The sequence below is a fragment of the Strongyloides ratti genome, scaffold srae_chrx_scaffold0000002 (genome assembly GCF_001040885.1).
Source record: "Strongyloides ratti genome assembly S_ratti_ED321, scaffold srae_chrx_scaffold0000002".
NCBI lineage: Eukaryota > Metazoa > Nematoda > Chromadorea > Rhabditida > Strongyloididae > Strongyloides > Strongyloides ratti.
Genome location: NW_020171510.1, coordinates 2490535 through 2516762, shown reverse-complemented (window position 1 = coordinate 2516762; position 26228 = coordinate 2490535). Strand labels below are relative to the sequence as shown.

The window sequence follows — 26228 nt, the reverse complement described above, 5'->3', positions numbered from 1 at the left end:
AATATTTATATGAAAATTTATGAATTAAGAAGAGTTTATTTTCTACTACAAAATAATTTTAGTATCGTTAATAAGAATTAAAATAAGAAAAGTTATATATTTGTAGTCGTAAGAAGTTATTTTTGTGACAGACTGTATATTGATAAAAGCAATATATGAATAACTTTATTATTTGTTTGTATTGTGTTATATGTATTTATTATACAAATATCTTAAAATAAGTAATCTTTTACTTATTATAATATAATACATATATATATATAAATATATGAATGTATTTCTTATTCTTACAAATTTAGCATCATTACTTTGTTAAGTTTATAAATTATCTAATCAAAAACACAACCGTTTATTATATCATTCGATCATGCAAAAACTAATAAATATTTTGTAATCAAATATATTATTTTCTTATCATTTTATTATGAAAGATAAAATAAAGGAAAAATTTGTGATCAAAACTATACATCCCATAATATTAATCAACGATAATTATTTTTTTAAATTTTAGATTGAAAAAGTAATATAATGATTAAAAAAATTTTTTGTTGTTGTAATGATAATTATACTAGTGAAGAAATAACTAATGAATGCAAGTTTCATTTATTCATTTTTTGTAAATATTTTATTTAAGGTAATATATCAAATGAATGTAAAAAAAAAGTTTTGATATTTTTAAATCCAAATTCAGGTTCTGGAACAACATTGATTGATTTTAATAAAAGATTATTGCCAGCATTAAGGAAAAATAATATTTTTTTTGAAGTTATAAGAACAGGTAATATTTTATATTTATATAATTAATATATAAAAATTTTATAGAAGGAAAAAATCATTGTTTAGAAGTGGCTAAAAATATAAAAAACTTGTATGAATATAATGCTGTTATTATCATGTCAGGAGATGGCTTAATTTTTGAATGGATTAATGGAATATGTCAAAGAGATAATAAAATTGAAATTTTTAATAATATACCTATTGGTATTGTTCCAACTGGATCAGGAAATGGTTTACTATCATCTATCTTTTTTGCAAATAATATATCACTTCAAAAACAAGGTTTTCAAGAACGAGCAATTGAAATAATTAGTAGTAATAGTGCAGTTTCATCTTATGTTAATCTTATACATATTGAAAGTGAAAGTAGTAATTATACTTCATTTTTATCAGTTGGATGGGGACTGTTAGCTAATATTGGTAAGTATTTTAATTATTATTTTACTTTTTAACTAAATTTTATATAGATATTGATAGTGAAAGATGGAGAAAAACTTTAGGATCACATAGGTTTTTTTTAGAAGCACTTTTAAAAGTTGTTCATATACCTTCATACAAAGGAAAACTTTGGTATACTAAAAGAAATCCAAATATAAATTATGAAAATTTTAAAAATGAAAGAAAAAATTTTGTATATTCAGATGATAAAATTATAAAAAAAACAGATTCTCAATTAGAATTTGATAGAGAAAGTAATCAACAAGAAGATGATTTAAGAATATATCACCTTAATAAAAATATTCCATCAATAAAAGACCCAATTCCAACATCATGGAATGTAATTGATGAAGAATTTGTTTTTATTTATGCTGTTACATTATCACATATAAGTAGAGATGGATTTTATATGCCACCAGCAAAATTGGATGATCCTAATATTTATTTAACTTATTGTCTACGCAAAGATTTACCCTCAAGAAGAAAAATAATAAAATTTTTAATAGATATCGAAGATGGAAAACATTGCAATCATTCATTTATTAATATTATTAAAGTTGATTCATTTAGATTAGAATCACAAACAAATGATAGTCCAATTGTTATTGATGGTGAAAAAATTAATGAAAAAGTAATACAGGCAACGACTACTGAATTAAAAATGAGTGTTATTTGTAATAAGGAAGATTCATGATTTTATAATATAATTAAAATGTTTTAAAACAAAAAAAACTATAAAATAAATGTTAAAAAAGGCATATATATAATATATATTTATTTTAATTATAATTTAAACTAGGTTTAACGTAAATATCAAAAAAGTTTAATTACATTTATAAAGATAATTATTATAAATACTAGAAATAAAAATCAATTGTTTATTTTTTTCATTATTCAATCGCATTTATATGAATAAATTTAAAAACTAATTTAATTATTTTCATTTTTTACATCGATAACACATAATACCGTTACTTGTACTAATTAATATTAAGAAAAAATTATACAAAAAAAATAATATAATTAAATAGCACTTTTTTTAAAAATAAAAAAATTTTTTCATAATTTTCAAACAAATAATTAATTGAAAACCTGGTAAATAATAACTAACAATAAAAATAAATACATGAATATAACAAAAAAAATATCTAGATTAAAATCATATTTTCCTTATTTAAATAACATATTATAAATAAAAAAAGTATTTATATAAACAATTAAATCAAATAAAAAAAAAGATACAAATATAAGATTAACTTCTTACAAGTATCAACTAACTCTTTATATATATATTTTTTTTTAACTGTTTAAAACAAAAAATTGTTATATTCACAAATTTTGTATGACTGATTTATTTTGAAGTGATGTAAAAGAAAATGTTTTAAAAAATTTAAATTTATACTTATTTATGTAAGTTAATAAACATTTTTTTATTTGCCTTAATTTTTCTTAATCAATATTTATATTATTTTTAATTTTGATTATATCATTAATCAATTAATTTTTCTTAATTTTTTTTTGGTTAAAAATAATATTTTATCGTTTTTAAAAATGTAAATAAAGAATATTACTTATATGCTTTATTTTATTTTTGAAAATATAAAATTACAAAAATAAAATTTCAAAAATCTTTTTTTTTTTCAAAATATAAAATTATTTTAAATAAATATTTATATTTTTTAAAAAAAATTTATACAAATTTAATATTTAAAAAATAAAATAATATTAAGTTAATGAAATTAACATGTGAGTATGTAAATCGTGCAAGATTTTTATCAAATATATCTTGGACGAAAAACATACCCATTTGTAGATTTCATTTATACTTTAAGTATGTATCATAAATTAATATTTATTATTATTATACTATATAAATATTGAAAGATTAAATTAAAAGTATATAGGAAAGCATTCTTAAAATAAATTTTTACTTTTAGATTGATTTATATACACTTGAAAAAAAGGAGGAGAAAATATATTTCAGATTCAAACACTACTTCAATTGACATCATCACATTTTATTATTTTTCTAGTATATCTTGAGGTTCTTTTTATTAGATTTCCTTATTGACAGCAACTTGACAGCAAAAAAGCGCAGATGTTTTTAGAAACACGCTAGGATACGCCTTAAGGTATAAATGTTAAAACCGCCTAAAACAATACTTAAAATAAAGTTATTTCTATAAGCATTTTTATAAATAAATAAGAATATTTTGTATGAGAAAAATCTATAAATCTTAAAAGTAACTGTCAATCAAATTTTGATTTCTATATATATCATTTTTATATAATAAATTTTATAAATAAAACCATTTTTTAGAAAATTTAATTTTGTAAATAAAAAAAAAATTTTGATTAAAACTTGATTATATATTAATCAAAATAGATTAATTAAAGAATAAGGTAAAAAATATTAAATAATTAAATGAAAAAAGTTAAATTAAAATATAATAATATTTATCAATTTATATTAGTAAAATTTTTTATTAATAAAATATTCATTATTTAAATAATCTTAAACATATATAAATAAAATTGGTCAACTATTTTTGTCAGACAAAAATTAAATAAACATGTTTTAATTTTTTTTCATTTGTATACTAAAAATCTTTTAATGTCTATTAAAAATTTTATATAAAAGATTCTTCTTTCTTTCATAACTATTTCTTCTATTTTAATTATATTTTATTTTGATCTTAAATTACTATATTAAAATAAAAGTAATTAAATTTTATTGAACATTTTGGTATATAAATGTATAAAAATTTAACTAAAAGAATTTTATTTATTTAAAAAAAAAGTTTATATATACTTTAATATTTATAAATAACATTTTTAATTTTATTAAAATTTTATCTGTATAAACTTGCTTAAATCATCTTTACAAAATTAAAAGGTAAATTTGTTAAATACTTTTCTTTTTTATCTTAAAACTTAATCAACTTTTTCTTATATCTTTCTACTATCTATTTATCTATCTATCATTCTCTCTTCAATTTTCAATCATTAAATGTAAAAATTATTAGTTAATGATAAAATAAATGTAAAGTATTGAAAATGAAGTACTAAGATAAATGACGACAATCATATTATAGTATAATTTTATATTCTTTTATGTTCAAAATGTACAATCTAAATATTACTTTATACATTAAAACAATCAGCTCACTTTTTTTTAATTTTCAAATAATTTTCAATCTTTTTTTTTTTCACTATCTAATATGTACTTTTATATATATTATCATGTTTAATTTAGATTATCATTTATGTTCCTTTTTTTCTCTATCAATATTTCTCTATACCCTCTCACTATATAATATTTGTTATTTTAAAATAGGTTATTTAACTAATGTTTTATCATTACCAATTAATATATATACATATATATATTTTTTTTTTTATTTTGTTATTGATATAGTTCAATAGTTAAAAATTAATGTTTCTTAGACATTAAACATCTTTCTAATTTTAATTTATTTACTGACATTTGAATTTATGTTTTCCAGACAAAAGACCGCCAACTTGTATACACATAACGGTTGGTTTGATAAAACGATAGGCTTGTCATTCAATGGCAGTATCTGTATATGTTTGTGGGCAGGTCTATTATAAGATTAGTTGAGGTCGCAAAAATACATTTAAAAGCAGTTGTAATGTGGACCTTATCGTCAGTTTCACTTTTTCTTTATTTCAATGTTTTATGGTAGTGAATTAAATATATAAAGTCTGCATATACATATATATTATATCTTTTTTCTATATATATATATGTATATAACTTCTCTTGTCCAACTTATATGTCATTTCGTAACCACAGTAATATATATATATATATATTTATACATATATATATATATTGTTCTCAAATGTCTACTCTTTTATAAAACGTTTAAATTCTCTCATTTCTCTACCAACTGTTATATTATTAGTAGTGGGCATATCTTTCTACATAATTTAGAATGAATTGCCTATAAAAAAGTAATGTTGTTATATTTTATATTAGTCTTTTTAATTTCATTGTAGGTATAACTTATATATAAATAATACATTAAAATTGTTAACATAAAAAAAAACTCAGTTTTAAAATAAGTTATTTAATACAATTTTACTTTTTATAAAATATATAAACCTATTTTAAAATTGTGCCTTTTTTTACTTTTATTGTGTCTTTTACATATTTATTGATTTGTCAATGTGACGTCGTAGCGATGCGATTTTTTTTTATTGAGTTTAAGTTATATGTTTTGTAATACTATTTAAACTATTTTTGTTATAAATATTTCTTATTTTGTGGCTTGGATCTTTCTGCAAACATGTTTCAAATACATTTTTGCGACCGAATCCAGGCCACGAAATTTGAAGTATTATTTAAATAAAGTAAAGGGTTAGTTATTAAATTGTCATCAAAATTTATACATTATTTCTTCTCGCAGTTGGATCGATCAGCAAAAAACGTTTAAAAATTTTTTGCGACTGTATCCAAACTACGGGAATTAATTATGTTTTTATTTTTAAAATTTTTTTTCTGTTTCATATTTCATGGACTGGATAGTTGCAAACATAATATTTATTTATTTTTGCGACCAAATCCAGGCCACGTAATATGAAGCATTATTAAATCTTTTTTATTAAATTTTATTCATCTTCATGGTTGGATCGATCAGCAAATACACATTAGATAATGTCTTTGCGACCGAATCCAGGCCACGAAGGTGTATAAAAATTGTATACCTTAATAAATTTTTTTTATTATTATATTATTTATGAGATGCATGTATAATTATATTTATATATACAGTTACACGTCATATGAAATTACTAAAAGTATTTTTACTTTCGTGGTTGGATCAGTTTGCAAACATATAATCTTCAAATTTTTTTGCGACCGAATCCAGGCCACGGAAGGAAAAGTAACAAAATTTAAAAAAATAAAATGTTAAAATTTATTAGATATTTATCTCGTGGTTGGATCGATCTGCAAACATGATATGTAATCGTTTTTGCGACCGAATCCAGGCCACGAAATTTCTATCAAAAAAATTTTTTTCTTATGTGGAAAAATAAAGAAATTATCTTCGTGGTTGGAATGGTCAGCAAATATATTTTTATATAAGTATATACATTATTTGCGACCAAATCCAGGCCACGAAAGTAAGTTCCTTTTAATTTAAATAATATTTTTGTTACATATATTAAAAAGATATATATTTTGAAAAATATGTTATGTACCATTTTATGCAATTCCCAACAATATATATATATATATTTTATTTACGGCCTGGTTAGTCGCAAAGAATTTTTTAGTGATTCTTTGCGATTGTTTCCAGGCCAGCAAATAAAGTATTGTTTTTCAAATTCATACGATTTTTCCTTGAATAATATTTAATTTTTGTTATTTTCAAATTGTAAATAAAAATATAAGAAAGAATATTTTAATTTAAAAATATTAAAAAGAAGACTTTTTGTAATATAAAATGAAAAAAAAACATTATTACTATCAAATTTTAATTATTAAAATGAATATAAATTTTTAAGAAAGCTTGTTTTGTTACTCAGTACGTAACAAAGATTAATTAAATACAAATATCTTTGCAACGTATCTGGGTTTACAAAATTAGCATACTTTAAAAATTTAAATGGTAATATAGTTAATGACAGATTCCTGAAAATTTTATCTTATCTTTTATAAGTTATCAAAAACTAATAAGAATTAATTAAAATTATCAGAAAGCATATGATGATAAAATTATTAATTAAATATATTAATTATAACATTTTATTTTATATTTGAAATAAATTGAATAGAACTCAGTTTTTTTAACTTTTGTATTAATAATAAAATTTGATATAATCATTTTACAAATTTTTTTAAATGTTATAATTCTAAAATAAAATATAATATTAAAAATTTAATATTACAAATGCACCTCTTATTATGTCCTCTACAAATAATAAATAACAATTTAATTTTTATTAATTTTAATAAATTATAATTTATATTTATTTTACACAACAAAAATATATAATGCCTTACTTTTTAAACTAGAGATTTAAATGTTGTAAATTATAAAAACATGTTTTAAAATAATATTTAAGAGACATATTATTTAAATATATTAAAGTAAATGAATAATTCTTTTGCTTTAAAATATCAAATATTTTTTTTTGATACCAATCATTTGATAAAAATAAATATATATAATCACTTTAAGTCAAAATTTCAATCAAATAGATATTTGTATTTAAAATTATAATAATATGTTAAAATAAACAATCTTTCATTTTTTGTTTATCGAAAGAATCAAATAGATAATATTTTCAATTAATAAACAGTTATCAATGTATTTTATCAAGGAATATTAAAAAATATTATTTAAAAAAAAATTTTTGTTATAATTTTTCATAGAATTATTTGTTAATATTTTACATAAATTTACATGTTAATGATCAATAAAAGTTAAAATTTGTTAACTTATTTACATCTAAGATAGTAAAAAAAAAGTATATTTATATTTTTAAACAACTCATTTGATAATTGTTCTTGTTCAAATATATTTATTATATACTTCTTAACACGATACGCCTTATATTAATGTCCAGAAATAATACTTTTGTGGTATGTCGCGTCTTATATACATGTTGTCGTTTATGTGGTAAAATACCTAGATTTTATTCATGTGTTTAACACATATATATACACACAATTTATATATATATATATGTTATATTAAGAAAAATTACAATTTATCTTAATCATGTTTAGGTTATTGAGATGTAACTTTCATTTTTTCATTTTCACTATTTCTCTATCTTTATATATTTTTATTTCTTTTAAATTTATATATTATCATTAAATTAGATACTTAATATTAATAAGTAATTTTTTTTTAGTAAATTTTTTTCCTTTTGACATAATATGCGAGCGCAATATAGTTGGGTAACCTGGTTAACAAGACCAATTAATATGACTAATATATTATCACATTATATTCCATTAACAGGAGTTGCTGCACATGGACTTTTTACAGCAAATATTTTTTCTCCTGGTTTGTTAAAAAATATATGTGATGAGTGGGATGTTGTTGCATCAAAATCACTCATAGCAACATCACTTGTAGGAAGTGGGTTTTTTGTTTTCTATAGACCCCATCTTTATCAAACATCAAAATGGAATCGTGTTGAATACAGTGTTTTCTCTTCTGTTATCTATAATTTTGGTACTATTTTATTAGCTGTTTTTTTAAAACCATTAATACCAAAAAAGTAAGTTTTATAATATTTTTATTAAAAAAAATATATTTATTGTAGATTATCAACTTCTTTTAAAGCAATTATTGCATTTGGAATTTCAGCATTTTTAACAAGTAGGACAATTAAATATCTTAACCATATAGATGAAAGAACTATAGTTAAGAAGGATCAAAAATTTACTCACATTGAATAAGTTATAATTTTGTTTATTTTTTTAGTTAGTTTCAAATTATATTAATTTCGAATAACAATAAATTTTTGTTTGTTAAATTAACTTTACACAAAATTCAGGTAAAATTATATTTTAACGTCTTTAAAATGTTACACTAAGTTAATATTATAACAAGTAAAAATATTTAAATTTATTGTTTTTATTTATTTGCGTACATTTTGCATAACAAAAAAAAATGTATATATGTAATTACAAATATGTTATGAAGAATTTTCTGCTTGACTATCAAATCTTCTTCTATTTATATTGAGACTTTTATTTGGCTCTGAATTATTCCAACTATTTCTTCCAGAACCACGACTTTGTAAATATCTTTGTCCAACAGTATTATTTTTAATTAATTCAGGAAGAAGATTAGAATCACGTAAATTATCTTGACTAAATTGTCCTATATCAGATGAGAAATTATCCTCAAATATTCTAACTAATTCTTGATTGTTACTTTCACTTGTTGTTGGTATACGTTTTTTATTTTTTTCAATTATTCCAAGAAGTACTTTTATATAATCTGTTTGTTTATCATTCAATATTGATATTGTTTTATATCTTTCATTTAATGTTTCTATGAATTTTGAGTTAGCTTTAGCTTGCCTAGCAGTAAGAATTTTTATTTCCTTATTTTTATGATATTCTAAAGCTAATGTTTGTTCTAACTGTCTATATTTTTGTATAAGTGATTTAAATTCTTTTCTTGAATTATTTAATTGTTGTTGCATTCTAATTAATTCATCCTCTTTACATATAAGAACATTTCTTAGAGATTCAACATCACCTTTACTGGTTTGTTTTTTTGATTCTTCAATTAAATTTTCATTTTTTAATTTATATTCATTTAACCTTTCTGTCAATTGCGAATTTATGTCATTACATTCATTGAATGATTTTTCAATATTACTAAGTTTATTAATATCATTTTTTAACAATTCGTTCTCATATTCAAGATCACGTATAACAGCTAAATAGTTTGACTCTATATCACTTAGCTCATTTTTATGAATATAATCATTATTTCTTTTTAATTTTTCTATTTTTATTTTTAATTCTTCATTTTCATTTTTAAGATTTATTAGTTTATTTCTCCATAAGGTCATTTCTTCTTTTTGTTTATCAATTTCTTTCTGTTTTTCAAGTTGAACATCTGTAATATATTGATTTAGACAATTTACTTCAGCAACAAGTGATTTGTTAGTTAATTCTAAATATTTAAAATATTTATTTTTATTTTTTTCTCGTAAAAATCGATTATATAAACATTTAATTCTTTCTAAGTACATTAATCTTGAATACCTTTCAAATAATAAATGTTGATTAACTAGTATTAATCTTGTTTTGAGAACATCTATTTTATCTTTTTCATTTAATTTTTCCATCATTTTTTTCATATCATCATACATAATACCAGGAAAACGATCTCCTAATCCTAAATTTATAAGACATTCATGATGAATTTTACTTGCTTGCATATATTTATCCTTTTTTTTTTGAAAAAGATTTGATATAATAACATCAGGTTTATTAGTAATATTTTCTTTATACTTTTTACAAAAATCACAATTTAAATTTTCTAAAATATTTGGTAATGATTTCCATTTATCTTTTTTTAATATATTTTCATTACTATTTTTTAATAATGAATTATTTGATTGTTTTATTTCACAAAAATTATATTCACTTTTAATACTTTGTTTTTTTTGAAAATTTATAAATTCAATATCATAATCACTTAAATAACCTTCTTCTAATATTTTAATTTCCTTTCCCTTATATTCTTTAATTATATTATCTTTTTTTGGAGGTATTACTTTTGTTCTTACATCATCTAATATTTCTTTGTTAGAAGATAAATTAAAAATATTTCTTTGTTCTTTGGCATTGTTTAATTCATTTGATACTTTTCTACTATTACTATTTGATATTGTAAATAAATCTTTGTCATATATTTCTTCATTCTCTTCATCAAATACAATTTCTTTTCCAATATCAATAACATCATTATTTGTCAAAAAATTATCAATAGCCAAATAACTATCATTACAAAGAAAATTTTCATTTGATTTAATAAATGTTATATTATAATCTTCATTATATACAGATAAATTATTAAATTCATTCCAAATATCATGTGGTTTGGTAAAATTTAAATGAATTCCTTCATCTTCATCAATTTCATCTTTAGTTATTAATATTGGATTAAATTTTACAGATGAAAAGAATTTTTCGATAATTTGATTAAAAATATCATTTGTAATTTTACCTAATTTATATTGTTTTTTAATATAATTAACTAATGTATTAGGAAACATTCCATAAAATATTGTAAATGCTTCTTTAAGAGAAAAATGAATATTTAATTTATAAGATATATCATCATCTTCATTTTTATTTTCCATTTTGAGAATTGTAAAAAGATATTCAAAACATTTAATAAATATTTGACATATTAATTCTAAAGTACTTTTTGGTAATTTAGGACAATGTGGTAAAAGACAAGAAGTAAAGTATAAACCAGCTGATTTTAATAATGGATCCATACTATCATATATATAATTTCTTAATATTTTTTCAAAAAAATTATTATAAAATGGAAATTTTGATATCCATGTTGAAGAATTTTGTGTCAAATGTACCAATAATATTAATGTAACATGTGGATTTTCTTCAAGATGTTTTTCTATTGATTCAATTAAAATTTTATCATATGGTACTTTAACATTACATAATATTTCAATGCATCTAAATGAACGTGTTCTTAAAAATTCATCAACCAACTCAACAATACATACACCTTAAAAATAAAAAAACTATTTTTTAAAAAAATTGTTTTGTTTATTTCTTTAATTTACCTTTATCAATAAATTCATTTAGTTTTTCTTTTGCTTCATTCACTTCATTAACATTAAGTGACTCAAGTTTTTGAATATATTTTTTTAAAACTTTTGGATTTTGAATACGAACCATTTAAAAAATATAAATGAATAATTAAATTTAATAATAATGAATTAAGTCAAATTAAATATAAAATTATATAAAGAAAAAATAATTATTTTAAATGTGATAGAAGTATATATATATATAATATAATTTGCATAAACATTTTACCAACGTTGTAAGAGCATACCGGATTTTTTAAATATATTTCGCTTTTATATATAAAATAATATCTTAATTGATTGTAAAAATGTTATAATTAATTTTTAATTTAATGAAAAAAGTACATTTAATTATATAATATTTTTTTTTCAAACGTATTCGATGATATAATTATGACTAGAATTATTTACATGTAAAAATATATGGTTTGAATTAGTTGATAAAGAAACACATATGAGAAAAATTTAGTTATAAAATTTTATTTCAATTGAAAATAGAAAATTTGTTAAAATATATAATTTTATAGTTTTAAAATATTTCAATAATAAAAAATTATTGTAAGAAATTTTTTAAACTAAATCAGAGAAAAATTAATTTAATGTTATTGTTTAAAATTTGAAAGAAAAATCATGTTAATATAACAATATTTTATTACACAAAGTATCGGATAAAATGATCATTAAAAATTGTCTAATATATTATTTTTTTATGATGTTGATAACTCGATTGAAACATTTTGATATTTATTTATACTTTGCTGTTAAGATTTTTTAATATTTTTGTATTTGTTCTTACTTCAAATTAATGTTTTGAAATAAAATATAGTTGCAAAAATTTTAAATATGTTAACAATGTTTTAATCAGTAAGTAGCATTAGCTATATATGTCTTCTTTTAATAAGAAATATTAATATAAAAGCAACTTTATTTTGACATTTAATTTTAAATACAAAAAACAAAATTTTACATTGTAAGTATTTTTAATTTATAGATATATTTTAAAAATTCAATTCACAAAAAACTTTGAATCTACTATTTTATATTAGATTCTTAAAAATATATTATTTTTTTATATTTTTATATAATTGCTTTTGAATTGTTATCGATAATTTAAAAAATGGCATTTTTATTAAAATTAACAGCTTTTATAAACTGTTTTTTTGTAAAATTTAAAATTGTTTTTGAATTAAAAAGAAAATTTGTAATTGATCATAAATTATTTTCAACATTTTTATAAAGTTAATTTAATGTTAATAAATGACAAAAATTCTACAAAGAAGTATTACATTTAAAAAATTACTAATGTTAAATTAGAATTTTGTTCTAATTAAGTTTAATTATCTAATATATTTGATCATTTAAAAGATTATAGTTATAATTTTCTGTAATTTACTAAAATACATCTTAATTTAAAATATTTAATTAATTAAAAAACTAATAAACAAAAATAAAAAAAATGAAAAAGTACTTTATTAAATATATATAACAGTAGTAGATGTTTTTATTATTATCGTATCAATATAAATCATTTTTCACATTATATTATATTTTTTTCTTTATTGACTATTTTTTTTTATTATTATAAACTTTTTAAGTTGTATAGAATAAATTATAATTTTAATATTCATTTTATTTTAAAAATGAAAAGTTTTAATAATTGTAATGTTGTAATATCATTGTAATTTAACATTTCTTGTAATAATTATTATTTTTTGCAAAAATGTACTTATAAAGTTAATTAATTATGATATGCTTTTTATTAATAAAGATATAAATGAGACATAAACTTAAATTATTTATTTATTCAAATAATTTAGTAAAAGTGGGATTGAAAAGTATGAAATTTTCATGCAACTTTAAACAAAAAATAAATAAAATAGAAAAAACTTTGAATATATATATTGTAATTCAGAATTTTAATTATTCAAATTTTTAAAAAAGGGCACTGATAAAACATCAATTTTTATATAAATATACTATATAATTCTACTATTTTTTTAATTTTTTCAATGATTAAAAAAATGATATATATTTATTATTATGGGCTTTTTCTCAAATATAATATGTTTAAGCAAACATTTATATTTAAGAAAATTTTTATCGTGTTTCATTAAATTTTTTTTTACGACATGTTGCATATACTATCAATTTTAAAAAATTAAAAAAGTTTTAACTTTAAAACTTTCTATTTTATTGCTATTTTTTATAACATAGTTTAAAAATTTTTGACTTCATAACATGATAAGATTCTTGAAAGAAACGTGTTATTGTGAGATAAAAAATTATATGATAAAATAATAATTTTATTATTATATGTTTTTAAATCTTTTTTTAAATGTTTATATTAGTTAATGTTTATGTAATTATGTATAAATTGAAATCATTTATTTACAGAAAACATTATTTGATATATTTCTGTTTCATTAAAAGACAATAAAAAAAATATTAACATACTTTTAAAAGAAATATATGATATTAAAAATAAAATTTTCTTAAAACACATTATTTTTTCAACGTATGAAGAATATTCGTAAAATAAAATAGTATAGTTATAACTGAAAGATTTATTTTAATTATTTGTAGATATTAAAATTAAGTTATTTTTGTTAAAAAGTTGTATTAATAATAAAATAATACTTATAATTGTTTTATAATGGAATTTAATTGTAAATATTTTTAATGAAATAGCAAAAATTGATTTATTGTAAACTTTTTTATTTAATAAATTAGGCAATAATATCACAAGCTATTTATTTAATTTAATTTATAATATTTTTGAATTCACTTAACTTAGAAAGGATAATAATAAATATTTACATTATGAAAACGTAGATTAGTAAAAACAAAATAAATAAAAACTTTTGTTAAATATATAACAATTAATCAAAACTATAGTAATTTACGATCACTGATAATATATTATAAATGATAGACAAAAAATAGCAATTAAAAATTAGTAAATACTTTGCAAATTAAAAAAATAGTGTTGAATTTAATTTTCAATATTCAAAAAATCCATATATATAGGTAAACAATTAATAAAAAAGTTTTTTTGATTTTTATATTTTAAATAAACTTTTCTCTTAAAAAAAAATGCGCTGATAACAAAAACAACAATCATTATTCAAAAAGTTGCATTTTCATAAAGATAATGTAGTTAAAAGAGTAAAAATATAAATGCTGCAAAATAATTTTTTTGAAGCAAAGTTTAACCTAATAGCAAAAAATAGCTAAAAAAACTTGTTTTTGATAATGTCTCTGAATAAAAATTAATTTTTAAAAAAATTATGACATTTTGCAAATTTCAAAAACTCATAACTTTCTCATAATCTAACTTATCAAAAAAAAACGGGTCTTGGACATTTTTGTTATCTACATTTTGACAACCTTACCGATTTTTTTATCATTTCCTGCTATCAAATTGACCTTAGCAATGTAAAAATTTTTAAAAATTATTTTTACATTTTTTTGGACGTATTATATCATTTTGAAAAGTGATTTTATGATCATGGTGACATGAAATATGTATTTTTTTGACATTATTTTCAATGATTAATGTGATATCACAAAAACAAATTTCATTCTCGAGATATATTTAAAAATAAAAGAAAAGTGTTATAAAAAAAATTTATACAAATAATTTTTTAACATTTTAACTAATTCAACCAAACAATTTTACTAATTTTTAAAAAATAACAATTGTTATATCAATATTAATGTAAACAATAAAAAAATTTTTTTTTATAAATAATTTATCTATTTAAAAATTAATTAATAAATATTAAAAAAATTTTTTTGAAAAATATTGCGTTATTTAATACTTATAACTTTATGAATAAAGCTATGTATCAAATGTCTTTATTTTTAACATATATTAAACTATAAATTATAAATAAAATATTTTGAAAGATAAAATGTTTAAATATTTTTAATAACATATTTAAATATATAAATATATACTTTAGATGAAAATAAAATTATTTTTATTACAATAATGATGTTTTATAAAAGACAAAAAATAATTTTTAAAGGAGATTAAACAAAAAGATAATGGAGATTACAACGCAGACTAAATGTTGCAATTAGAAAAATAAAAAAAGACAATTTTAATATTATTACAAAAAACAAAAACTACATTTTGTATTTTTTATATTATTTAATTTTTCTTTAAATAAAATAATATAAAATAAAAATTTTATCATTATATTTTTATAATGAAAAAAAAATTTAAACATTCTATTTAGTATAAAATAGATTTTTATGATTCATTTTTCATTTCAATTTTTAATTTAACTTTAAACAAGTGCGTGTTTCGTACACGTTTGCTCGCATAGCATGACTTCGTTTACTATATTAATTTTAATAGAATTTATAGAATTAATTAATCTAATAATTTTTTAATTAAAAAAATTTAAATATGCTTTAAATATTACAATATTTATTTTTTACAAATATTAAAATAGCGATAGAAATTTTTAATAATTTATCATTATACATTTAAATAATAAAATTAATTTACTTATATGACTATTACTAATTCATGCAACAGATATATCTAGAAAATCTTGAGTAAGTGGTTTTTAAGAGATCGTTTTTGTAGCAAGTTCAATAATTTTTTATGATAACGTTTTTTATTTTGCTTACTTATTTGGAACTTGTTGATATGACCATTTGACTACCACTTCCTATATTGATCTAACTCGACTTAAAGCTACATATAATTGTCCATGTGCAAATAGGCTTTCTTCAAGATAAAGACCAACTTTTTCTAAAGTTTGTCTTTGTGATTTATTAATTGTCATACAAAAGCCGAGTTTTACTGGATATTGGTACCTTGTAAATGGAATAGGTATTCTTAAATCAATTGGAGTATGCAATATTCTTGGAATGTGGAATATTTTTTCCCCGTCTAATGATTTACATTTCAGCAATTTTTGTGATCCATCACTCGTTACAACAGCTTCTTGAAATATCATTCTTGTTCCATTACATAATCCTTTTTTTATATTTAAATTTCTAAGACATATTAAAATACATCCTTTAGAAATTTTTAATTCATGTAATGGATATCCTGATGGATTATATGTACTTAAAGTGTCACAATCAAATTCTAATTCTTCGGCATTTTTTTGAAAATCATTTTCAAAGTATAATGTATTATTTGATAAATATGTTTCTTGTAAATCTTTATGAAAATATTTATTTTATATTTTTTCATTAATTCTGTTAACAACACTATTTGCTGATGTTAGAATTACAGAATTTTTGCTTTTTGAAATCTCATAATTTCTCTTTCCAAATACATATTCAATGAAATAATTATCATAACCGGTAAAAATCATTTCTTTAGGAATTGTGACAAATCTATGGTTGTCCATTCTAACATCTAATGAATATGTAACTGATGAGTTGTATGTTTCACCATTACCAATTTTTAATAAAAATTGAGCAAAATCACTTTCTCCATGTCCAACTCTCATATTTTCAGTTAAAAATATTCTTTTTACTTGATTTTTACTGGTAAAATATTTGGATGATAATATTGTTGATGCTATTATCTCTGCAGTAGTTGATGAATCTGAAATAGGTAAACATTGTCAAAAATCACCATCTAAGACAATGACTTTTCCACAAAAAGGACAATTATAATTTTTAGTATTTTTTTGTAATGCCATATTAATATATTGAAGTTGTTTTTTACTTAACATTGATACTTCGTCAATAAAAATAGCAGATGCATTTTTTAATCGGAAAATATCTGATTCAGTCATTGTTCGAATTAATTTTTTATCAACAACATAATCTTTTCTATTTATATTTAAAGGCAGTTTTAAAAATGAATGTACAGTTTGTCCTTCTGGTAGTAATGAAGCTGCTATTCCAGTTGATGCTAAATTTACATATGTTTTACCTTCAGTTCTTAGATATGTTGAAATCATTTGATAAACATATGTTTTTCCAGTACCTGCTGGACCTTCTATCATCATTACTTTATATTCTCTATCTACATTAAGTAAAAGTTTAAAAAAATTAAAAGCATTTATTTGTTCTTTTTTTGCATTGGAAATATAAAGTTGTAGAAGTTTTAGATCATCTTCATTATTTTTTCCTTCATTATCAATTATTATATCATAATTAATATTTTTCAATGGTAAATCTGTATTAGAAAAATTATAACCATTGGCTGATAATTTTAAACTTATATCATATAACAAATGATTATTTGCTCTTAGCATAACTATTTCTTCATCAATAGGTATCTCTCTAATATTTGTTTGATATCTTGATAAATATATTTGATTCATATAGTCTTTATGTAGATTAAATATTTTTTTATGTTCTTTGAATTCGGGATCAAAACATATATAGATAACAAATGCATTAATAAATTCTTGAGGAGTTAATAAATTCTTCAATTCAATAAAATAATTTAACTCCAAAGCACCATGTTCTATTAAATTTAAATATTTTGCTGCATCTGTGTATGTTGGAAATTCTATACTATCTATAGTTTTCAAATCATCAAAAGATGTAATACCTTTTCTATGAATTAATAAACTTCTCATTGCAAATAATTCTTTATTTTCTTTAGAAATTGGTACTATACGACCAATTGCTTTTCTTTTATTAATTCTTCTAATCCATGCACCTTTTTTATGGCGTGGTATTGTATTATCATCTTTTAAATATAATGGATCCCATTTAAAGATAGTTGGAACTTTTTCATATGTTAAATTAAGAACATTTGTATCAGGATTATCTTTTTTTTTCATTTTTTATCAAATCGAAGTATGCCATTAATTTTGATTTACCAATTGTGTTTGCTGACATTAGGTGAAGTAAGGCATCAGTATCATTATTTATATCAGTACCATATAAAAAATTATTATAATTTATATTTCGAATTTTCTTTAAAAAAATTTTTTCAAAATAGTTTTTTAAGATCAAGGTAATTTAATAATTCATTAGGATAATTTTTTGTTAATTTTTTAGATTCATTAATTTTTCTTTTTTTTACAGCATTTTATTCCGATTTTTTTATTGCTAAAATATATTGCCTCACAAAATTTACACTTATTTCTATTATAAATATTACCAAAATTTCTAAGAGATGACTTTAAATATTGTAATGTTGTAAATTTTAATAATTTATGATTTTTTTATATTAAAAATTTTGTAATTTAGTATTAATAATAATTTATTAATATTATTGTTTCTTAAATTTATTCGAATCATATTATTATTATAAATATATTCTACATTAATGCCATTGTTATTTATTATATTTCTTAGAATTGTTTTTCTTTTTCTATTTTATTAATTAAAAAATTAAAATTTTTATCATTTTGTACAAGATTATCATATTTATCATCTGATTTAATAAAATTTTATCTATTTTATTTTAAAACAAAGATTGCAATCACGAAATAAAATACCAGAATTTTTAAAATTTTTCTTTTCTACTTTATCAATATTATTGTTTTAATTTATTTTTTATTTTTTTTTATACATTTAAAATATCACTAATTTCTTCATCTTCTTTCTCACAAAAAACTTTTAAATCAAAATCTGCATGATTTTATATTGATTTTATTAATATTAAAATGTATTTCAAAAGTTACTTCATATAGATATCCGCTGTAATAAATATATACTAATAGTCATTTATTAATATCGTTTATAGTTTATTCATAACTCTATAAATTTCGATAATCCAATTTTAAAATTTAAGCTTTTATTAAAAAACTTTTACTGTGATATCAAGGGAATCACTATATATATTGTTTTTTATGAAAATCTCTATTATATATTTATAATATGTTTAGAAATAATTCTAGATATATTTTGCTTTCTTATAATTCCACTAATAAAAGCAAAGCAAAACATTTCAATGCTTGATTACAATATTAATATAGTAATCGTTAACATATTTTTTTTAATGATTTGTTTAAGTTTTAACAATTTTAATAAATAGGGAGTTGACTTTGATATTGATACAACAACTCGAAACCATCTAATTTGTCTTTAAATACAACACATTTATCACCTACAAAAAGTACTTGATGTTTAAAGCATTCTTCAATAGCAATATTGATATCAATTACATTCTAAACTTCTAAATGCCTTTTGATATCTTCATTATTACAATCTATAAAAATATGGTATTTCCAGAACTGAATTGTTTATATTTTTGATGAGGCAATTATAAAATTTATTTCGTTTCATAAAATCACTTCGATCTGAGAAACAATCGATGATATAGGATGTCGAAAAAAATGGTAAATATTAAATTGCCGTTAACTAAGGTCATTTAAAGTTAAATTAAAAATTGAAATGAAAAATGAATCATAAAAATCTATTTTATACTAAATAGAATGTTTAAATTTTTTTTTCATTATAAAAATATAATGATAAAATTTTTATTTTATATTATTTTATTTAAAGAAAAACAATAAAAAAATCAAAATGTAGTTTTTGTTTATTGTAATAATATTAAAATTGTCTTTTTTTATTTTTCTAATTGTAACATTAAGTATGCGTTGTAATCTCCATTATCTTTTTGTTTAATCTCCTTTTGAAATTATTTTTTGTCTTTTATAAAACATCATTATTGTAATAAAAATAATTACATCTTCATCTAAAGTATATGTTTATATATTTTAATATGTTATTAAAAATATTTAAACATTTTATCTTTCAAAACATTTTATTTGTAATTTATAGTTTAATATATGTTAAAAATAAAGACATTTGATACATAGCTTTATTCATAAAGTTATAAGTATTAAATAACAAAACGTAATATTTTTAAAAAAAATTTTTTTAATATTTATTAATTAATTTTTAAATAGATAAATTATTTATAAAAAAAATTAAAAAACAATTTTTTTATTGTTTACATTAATATTGATATAACAATTGTTATTTTTTAAAAATTAGTAAAATTGTTTGGTTGAATTAGTTAAAATGTTAAAAAATTATTTGTATAAATTTTTTTTAATAACACTTTTCTTTTATTTTTAAATATATCTCGAGAATGAAATTTGTTTTGTGATATCACATTAATCATTGAAAATAATGTCAAAAAAATACATATTTCATGTCACCATGATCATAAAATCACCTTTCAAAATGATATAATACGTCCAAAAAAATGTAAAAATAATTTTTAAAAATTTTTACATTGCTAAGGTCAATTTGATAGCAGGAAATGATAAAAAAATCGGTAAGGTTGTCAAAATGTAGGTAACAAAAATGTCCAAGACCTGTTTTTTTTGATAAGTTAGATTATGAGAAAGTTATGAGTTTTTGAAATTTGCAAAATGTCATAATTTTTTTAAAAATTAATTTTTATTCAGAAACATTATCAAAAACAAGTTTTTGAGCTATTTTTTGCTGTTAGGTTAAACTTTGCTTCAAAAAAATTATTTTGCAGCATTTAATATTTTTACTCTTTTAACTACATTATCTCTATAAAAACGCAACTTTTTAAATAATGATTGTTGTTTTTGTTATCAGCGCATTTTTTTCTAAGAGAAAAGTTTATTTAAAATATAAAAATCAAAAAAACTTTTTTATTAATTTTTTACCTATATATACGAATATTTTAGCAAAGATGGAGAAACAAACAAAGTTAATGTAAAAATGTTATACTATGATAATAATAAAGATTAAGTATCAACCTATCAAAAAGTAAAATTTTTTGTACCAACCGATACAATATGAAATTATTTGAATATACAATTTTATGTAATACTGTTACTATTGAAGTTTTGTATATTTATGAAAAACCAAAAAAAGAAAATAATACAATATTTTTAACATATTAAAATGAAGACAATAATTTATTATATGAAACTGATATTAATACTGATAATGATGTTTTATTTCATCTAATAACAGCAAATATAGTAGGCAAATCAAAATTAATGGTCTATTTTGATTTAATGAAAAATAAAAAAAATTAAGAAAATCCAGATACAAATCTTATTAATTTAGCATATAAAAATATTCCAACTATCTTTAAATGGGATCCTCTATATTCAAAAGATGATAATACAATACCACGCCATAAAAAAGGTGCATGGATTAGAAGAATTAATAAAAGAAAAGTAATTGGTCATATAGTACCAATTTCTAAAGAAAATAAAAAATTAATTGCAATGAGAAGTTTATTAATTCATAGAAAAGGTATTACATCATTTGATGCTTTGAAAACAATAGATAGTATAGAATTTCAAACATAAACCGATGAAGCTAAATATTTAAATTTAATAGAACATGGTGCTTTGGAGTTAAATTATTTTATTGAATTGAAGAATTTATTAACTCCTCAAGAATTTATTAATGCATTTGTTATTTATATATATTTTGATCCTGAATTTAAAGAAAATAAAAAAATATTTAATCTACATAAAGACTATATGAATCAAATATATTTAGAAAGGTACAGTAAAAATAATTTAAGAATTCCTATTAATGAAGAAATAGTAAATTATCGAGCTAATAATCATTTACTTTATGATATTAGTATAAAATTATCTGTAAATGGTTTTAACTTATCAAAAACAAATTTGCTATTAGAAACTATTAATTATATTTAAATTATTGATAATGATGAAATAAATAATAAAAATGATTTGAAATTATTAGAAACTTATATAAATAATGCAACAAAGTATCAAATATATACGTTTAATTTCTTTAAACAAATTCTTGATATAGATAGGGATTCAAAAGTAATGATGATCGAAAGACCTACCGGAACTGGAAAACATATGTATATCAATAGATTTCAACATACTTAAGAACACAAAACAAAACTTATGTAAATTTAGCAACTACAAGAATCGCTGCATCATTACTTTATGAAGGGCAGACGATTCATTCATTTTGAAAATGCCTTTGAATATAAACAATAAAAATTTTTTTGTCGAAAAAAAATGTTAGAATGATGAATGATTCAGATAGGTATAGGTTACGAAGTGTTTCTGCCATTTTACCTATTATACAAGATTCAACCACCCAAGAAATATTATCATCCACCACACCTACTTCAAAATATTTTACAAATAGAAATGAAGTAAAAAGAATATTTTTAGAAAAAAAACATGAGAGAAGGTAGTGAGGAATGTGATTTTGTCAAATTTTTATCACTTATCGGCAATGGTGAAACATACGATTCATCAGTTACATATTCATTAGATGTTAGAATGGACAACCATAGATTTGTCACAATTCCTAAGGAAATGATATTTGATGGTGGTGATAATCAATTTATTGAGTATGTATTTGGAAAAATAAAGTATGATATTTTAAAAAATAAAAATTCAGCAATATTAGCGTCAACAAATAATGTCGTTAACAATATAAATGAAAAAATATTGAATATATATTTTCATGAAAATATGCAAAAAACATATTTATCAAATAATAAATTATACTTTGAAAATGATTTTCAAAAAAATTCCGAAGAATTAGAATTTGAGTGTGACACTTTAAGTACATTTAATCCATCAGGATATCCATTACATGAATTAAAAATTTCTAAAGGATGTATTTTAATATGTCTTAGAAATTTAAAAATAAAAGAAGGATTGTGTAATAGAACAAGAATGATATATCAAGAAACTGTTGAAACGAGTGATGGGTCACAAAAATTGCTGAAATGTATATCAATAGACGGGAAAAAAATATTTCACATTCCAAGGATATTACATACCCCAATTGATTTAAAAATACTTATTCCATTTACGAGATATCAATATCCAGTAAAACTCGGCTTTTGTATGACAATTAATAAATCCCAATAACAAACTTTAGAAAAAGTTGGCTTTTATCTTGAAGAAAGCTTATTTGCTCATGGTCAATTATACGTTGCACTTAGCCAGGTTAGAGCAATATAAGAAGTGGTAGTCAAATAGTCATATCAACAAGTTCCAAATAAGTAAGCAAAATAAAAAACGTTATCATAAAAAATTATAGAACTTGTTACAAAAACGACCCTTCAAAAAGTACTCACTCAAAATTTTCCAGATATATCTGTTGCATGAATTAGTAATAGTCATGTAAATAAATTATTTTTATTATTTAAATGTATAATGATAAATTATTATAAAATTTTATAACGCTATTTTAATATTTGTAAAAAATAAATATTGTAATTTTCATAATTTTTATCATTTGTAAGCATATAATTTGTTTTTTTAATATTTATAAAGTATTTTGTGGAAATAACAATTTATGTTCTTAACGTCCAATAATTTATGATAGTAACTAAAGTTATACATAAGGATTAAAAATAATAAAAAAAGCTTTTTTATAATTATTGTCATATTTAAATATCAATAAATTATAAAAATATATGGTAGACTCACATAAAATGCAGTTTTTTTTATTAAAATTTTAAATTCTAGTAACTCAGTGATAAAAAAGCATTTATTGTTTAAAATAAGAAACGTTGTAAGAAACATATTGTTTCCAATGAAATACAATTTTATTTTTTTTTATCATAATTAAAATTAGGTTTCCTAGCATCGATAAGGTTTTTGAAAGCCAATTTTATAGCTTTACAGTATTCAAAGCTTTTCTATTTAAAAAAAAACTTGATGATAAAAATGTAGAAATCCGTTAGCGCAAAATTTGGAGAAAAAGATTAATAAGAAAGAGTTTTAAACTTCAGCTTGTTCAATTATTGAAGCGTGTTTTGTAAAACATGTAGACGAGTATTGTGCAGAGAAAAATTAGTTCTTTTTTGTTTAAAAAATAATGCTTTTTTTTGAACAATATCTGATGAACTTTTACTAGTTGTGAACAATACAATTAAGGATTTTTTTTTATCATAATTCTTTACAAGACTACGAAAAAGGTACCATAAATTTCTTTGGAGTTAACTGCGGTTTTGTAAACTGTTTTGGAAATTATTTTTTGTTTAATTATTACCGACTTCGTTTTCTGTTGCCATATAGAATCTATTTCTTACCACATGCAACAATTCTATCCAAAATAATGGTTGTTTCTGTTATTATACAACAAAAAGAAACTAATTTCAAGAGAACGATTTTTTTGATTTTTGTTAAATTAATGGATTATCTATTGATATAGTTTTTTATCTTTCCTATTTGCTGCAAATAAATAGCAACAATAGATTTAGATACTTTAAAAACATCAGACATTTTTCTAACTTTTTAATAAGAATCAGCTTCCATAACGTCCTCAAATTTTTATTGTCAACAGTTGAAAATGCATCCTCATGGTCTTCATTCTCAAAGCTTTAATTTCTTTTTTCTGATTTTTTTAACCACTGTTGTATTGTCGTTGGATTCACAAGATTCTCTCCAAAAACTTTATTAATATTGTGGGTAGCTCTTGTTGTATTTGTCTCTCTTTTACACTTTTATGGAAAAAAAATTCGTATACCTTTTTTAATAGACATGATAAAAATATAATAAAAATGGGTTTTTCTGTCATCTTCACACTTTTTTTTATTTTATTTTGTAAAGCAGATTCGGAGAAATCGAGTAAAGTACTTACTCTATTAAACTGTCACTAAATTGTTAAAAAAATTAGCAAACATCTTGAGTATTAATAAAAATGCATTTATGTGAGAAAATCTAATAATATTAAAAATTAAACTTATTTATCTATTTAAAAAATTATTCAATTAACAACATACAGAAAAATATAACATTTATTTTCAAACTTCAAAAAACATAAATAATTCTAAAAAAATAGAATTTTTTTAGAAAAGATAAAAGTTGAAATATAAAAAAATTAATAAAGTGTTGAAAAAAAGTTAACAAAATTATCAAAATTAAGTTGACTAAAATTTATTATCACATAATTGTAAAAAAGACTATTAAGAACAGCTTGTAAAAATTTCATAATAAATTTTTCAAAATCTATTACTGTCATAAGACAGAAAAATTTTTAAAAAATCTTACGAAGTGTTAAAAATGCAATATTTATGCAATTAATGCATAATCTATAAAATTTTTAATAAAATTTAAAAAATATAAAAATTTTTAGAGAATTACATTTTTGATACTAGCTCTGATAAACTAATAATAAAAAAAATCTTTTATTCATCAAATATTAAAAATTTGTACGTATAGAATTTTTTTAAATGATAGATCTAACATTTATTTTACTTTTTTTTATGTTAAATATCTAAATTCGCCTATAGAAATCATGAAAAAGTATAAATATTTTTTTACTAATATAGATAACAGATTGTAATATTAAATTTTAATCAACATTTTGATATATAATTACATTGAAAATTTTATATGTTGGAAATAAAGATTTGAAACTAAATTTTTTTATTTCTTGGTCAAAATTGATTTTTAACATTTTTTTTAAATTGATTAAAATTTAAATAAAATTTTTTTGATAATCATCGATAATGATATATGGATAAAAAAAAATAAGCTTTTTTTACTCTGTATGTATAACGTTTGTACCAACTACTTGTTATATATATGTATAAAGAATAAATATTAAACATTCATAGAATGTTTTTATTTGTTATTATATTAAACAAATAAATATAAGTAGTTATGTGAAAAAGAATTTATTTACTGTAAATGAATAAGATACAAAGATTTTGTGCAATTAATTTTTAATTAAACTTTTTAATGAAAAGTGTTAAAACTTAAAGA

General features: G+C 19.6%; 6 protein-coding genes across 6 annotated transcripts; 4 read left to right on the top strand and 2 right to left on the bottom strand.

Moving 5' to 3' along the window:
* Positions 1-528: 528 nt before the first annotated feature.
* On the top strand, positions 529-1909 carry SRAE_X000154000 (Diacylglycerol kinase, catalytic domain and ATP-NAD kinase-like domain-containing protein; the record flags this gene model as incomplete). Its single annotated transcript, XM_024650129.1, has 4 exons — positions 529-592; positions 635-778; positions 823-1197; positions 1245-1909. 4 exons carry the CDS (start codon positions 529-531, stop codon positions 1907-1909), a joined length of 1248 nt encoding a protein of 415 aa, XP_024499007.1.
* A 6222-nt stretch (positions 1910-8131) lies between these two features.
* On the top strand, positions 8132-8659 carry SRAE_X000153900 (Hypothetical protein; the record flags this gene model as incomplete). The annotated part of the gene is made up of 2 exons (XM_024650118.1): positions 8132-8478; positions 8524-8659. The coding sequence occupies 2 exons, from the start codon at positions 8132-8134 to the stop codon at positions 8657-8659; spliced, it is 483 nt and encodes a 160-aa protein (XP_024499006.1).
* Positions 8660-8898: 239 nt separating this feature from the next.
* SRAE_X000153800 (Hamartin family-containing protein) lies at positions 8899-11656 on the bottom strand (the record flags this gene model as incomplete). The annotated part of the gene is made up of 2 exons (XM_024650107.1): positions 8899-11483; positions 11542-11656. 2 exons carry the CDS (start codon positions 11654-11656, stop codon positions 8899-8901), a joined length of 2700 nt encoding a protein of 899 aa, XP_024499005.1.
* A 4597-nt stretch (positions 11657-16253) lies between these two features.
* SRAE_X000153700 (DNA helicase Pif1 like family and P-loop containing nucleoside triphosphate hydrolase domain-containing protein) lies at positions 16254-18341 on the bottom strand (the record flags this gene model as incomplete). The annotated part of the gene is made up of 3 exons (XM_024650096.1): positions 16254-16753; positions 16805-17146; positions 17201-18341. The coding sequence occupies 3 exons, from the start codon at positions 18339-18341 to the stop codon at positions 16254-16256; spliced, it is 1983 nt and encodes a 660-aa protein (XP_024499004.1).
* A 2438-nt stretch (positions 18342-20779) lies between these two features.
* SRAE_X000153600 (Hypothetical protein) lies at positions 20780-21815 on the top strand (the record flags this gene model as incomplete). Its single annotated transcript, XM_024650085.1, has 2 exons — positions 20780-20810; positions 21547-21815. The coding sequence occupies 2 exons, from the start codon at positions 20780-20782 to the stop codon at positions 21813-21815; spliced, it is 300 nt and encodes a 99-aa protein (XP_024499003.1).
* An 864-nt stretch (positions 21816-22679) lies between these two features.
* On the top strand, positions 22680-23381 carry SRAE_X000153500 (DNA helicase Pif1 like family and P-loop containing nucleoside triphosphate hydrolase domain-containing protein; the record flags this gene model as incomplete). Its single annotated transcript, XM_024650074.1, has 1 exon — positions 22680-23381. The coding sequence occupies one exon, from the start codon at positions 22680-22682 to the stop codon at positions 23379-23381; it is 702 nt and encodes a 233-aa protein (XP_024499002.1).
* Positions 23382-26228: the final 2847 nt, after the last annotated feature.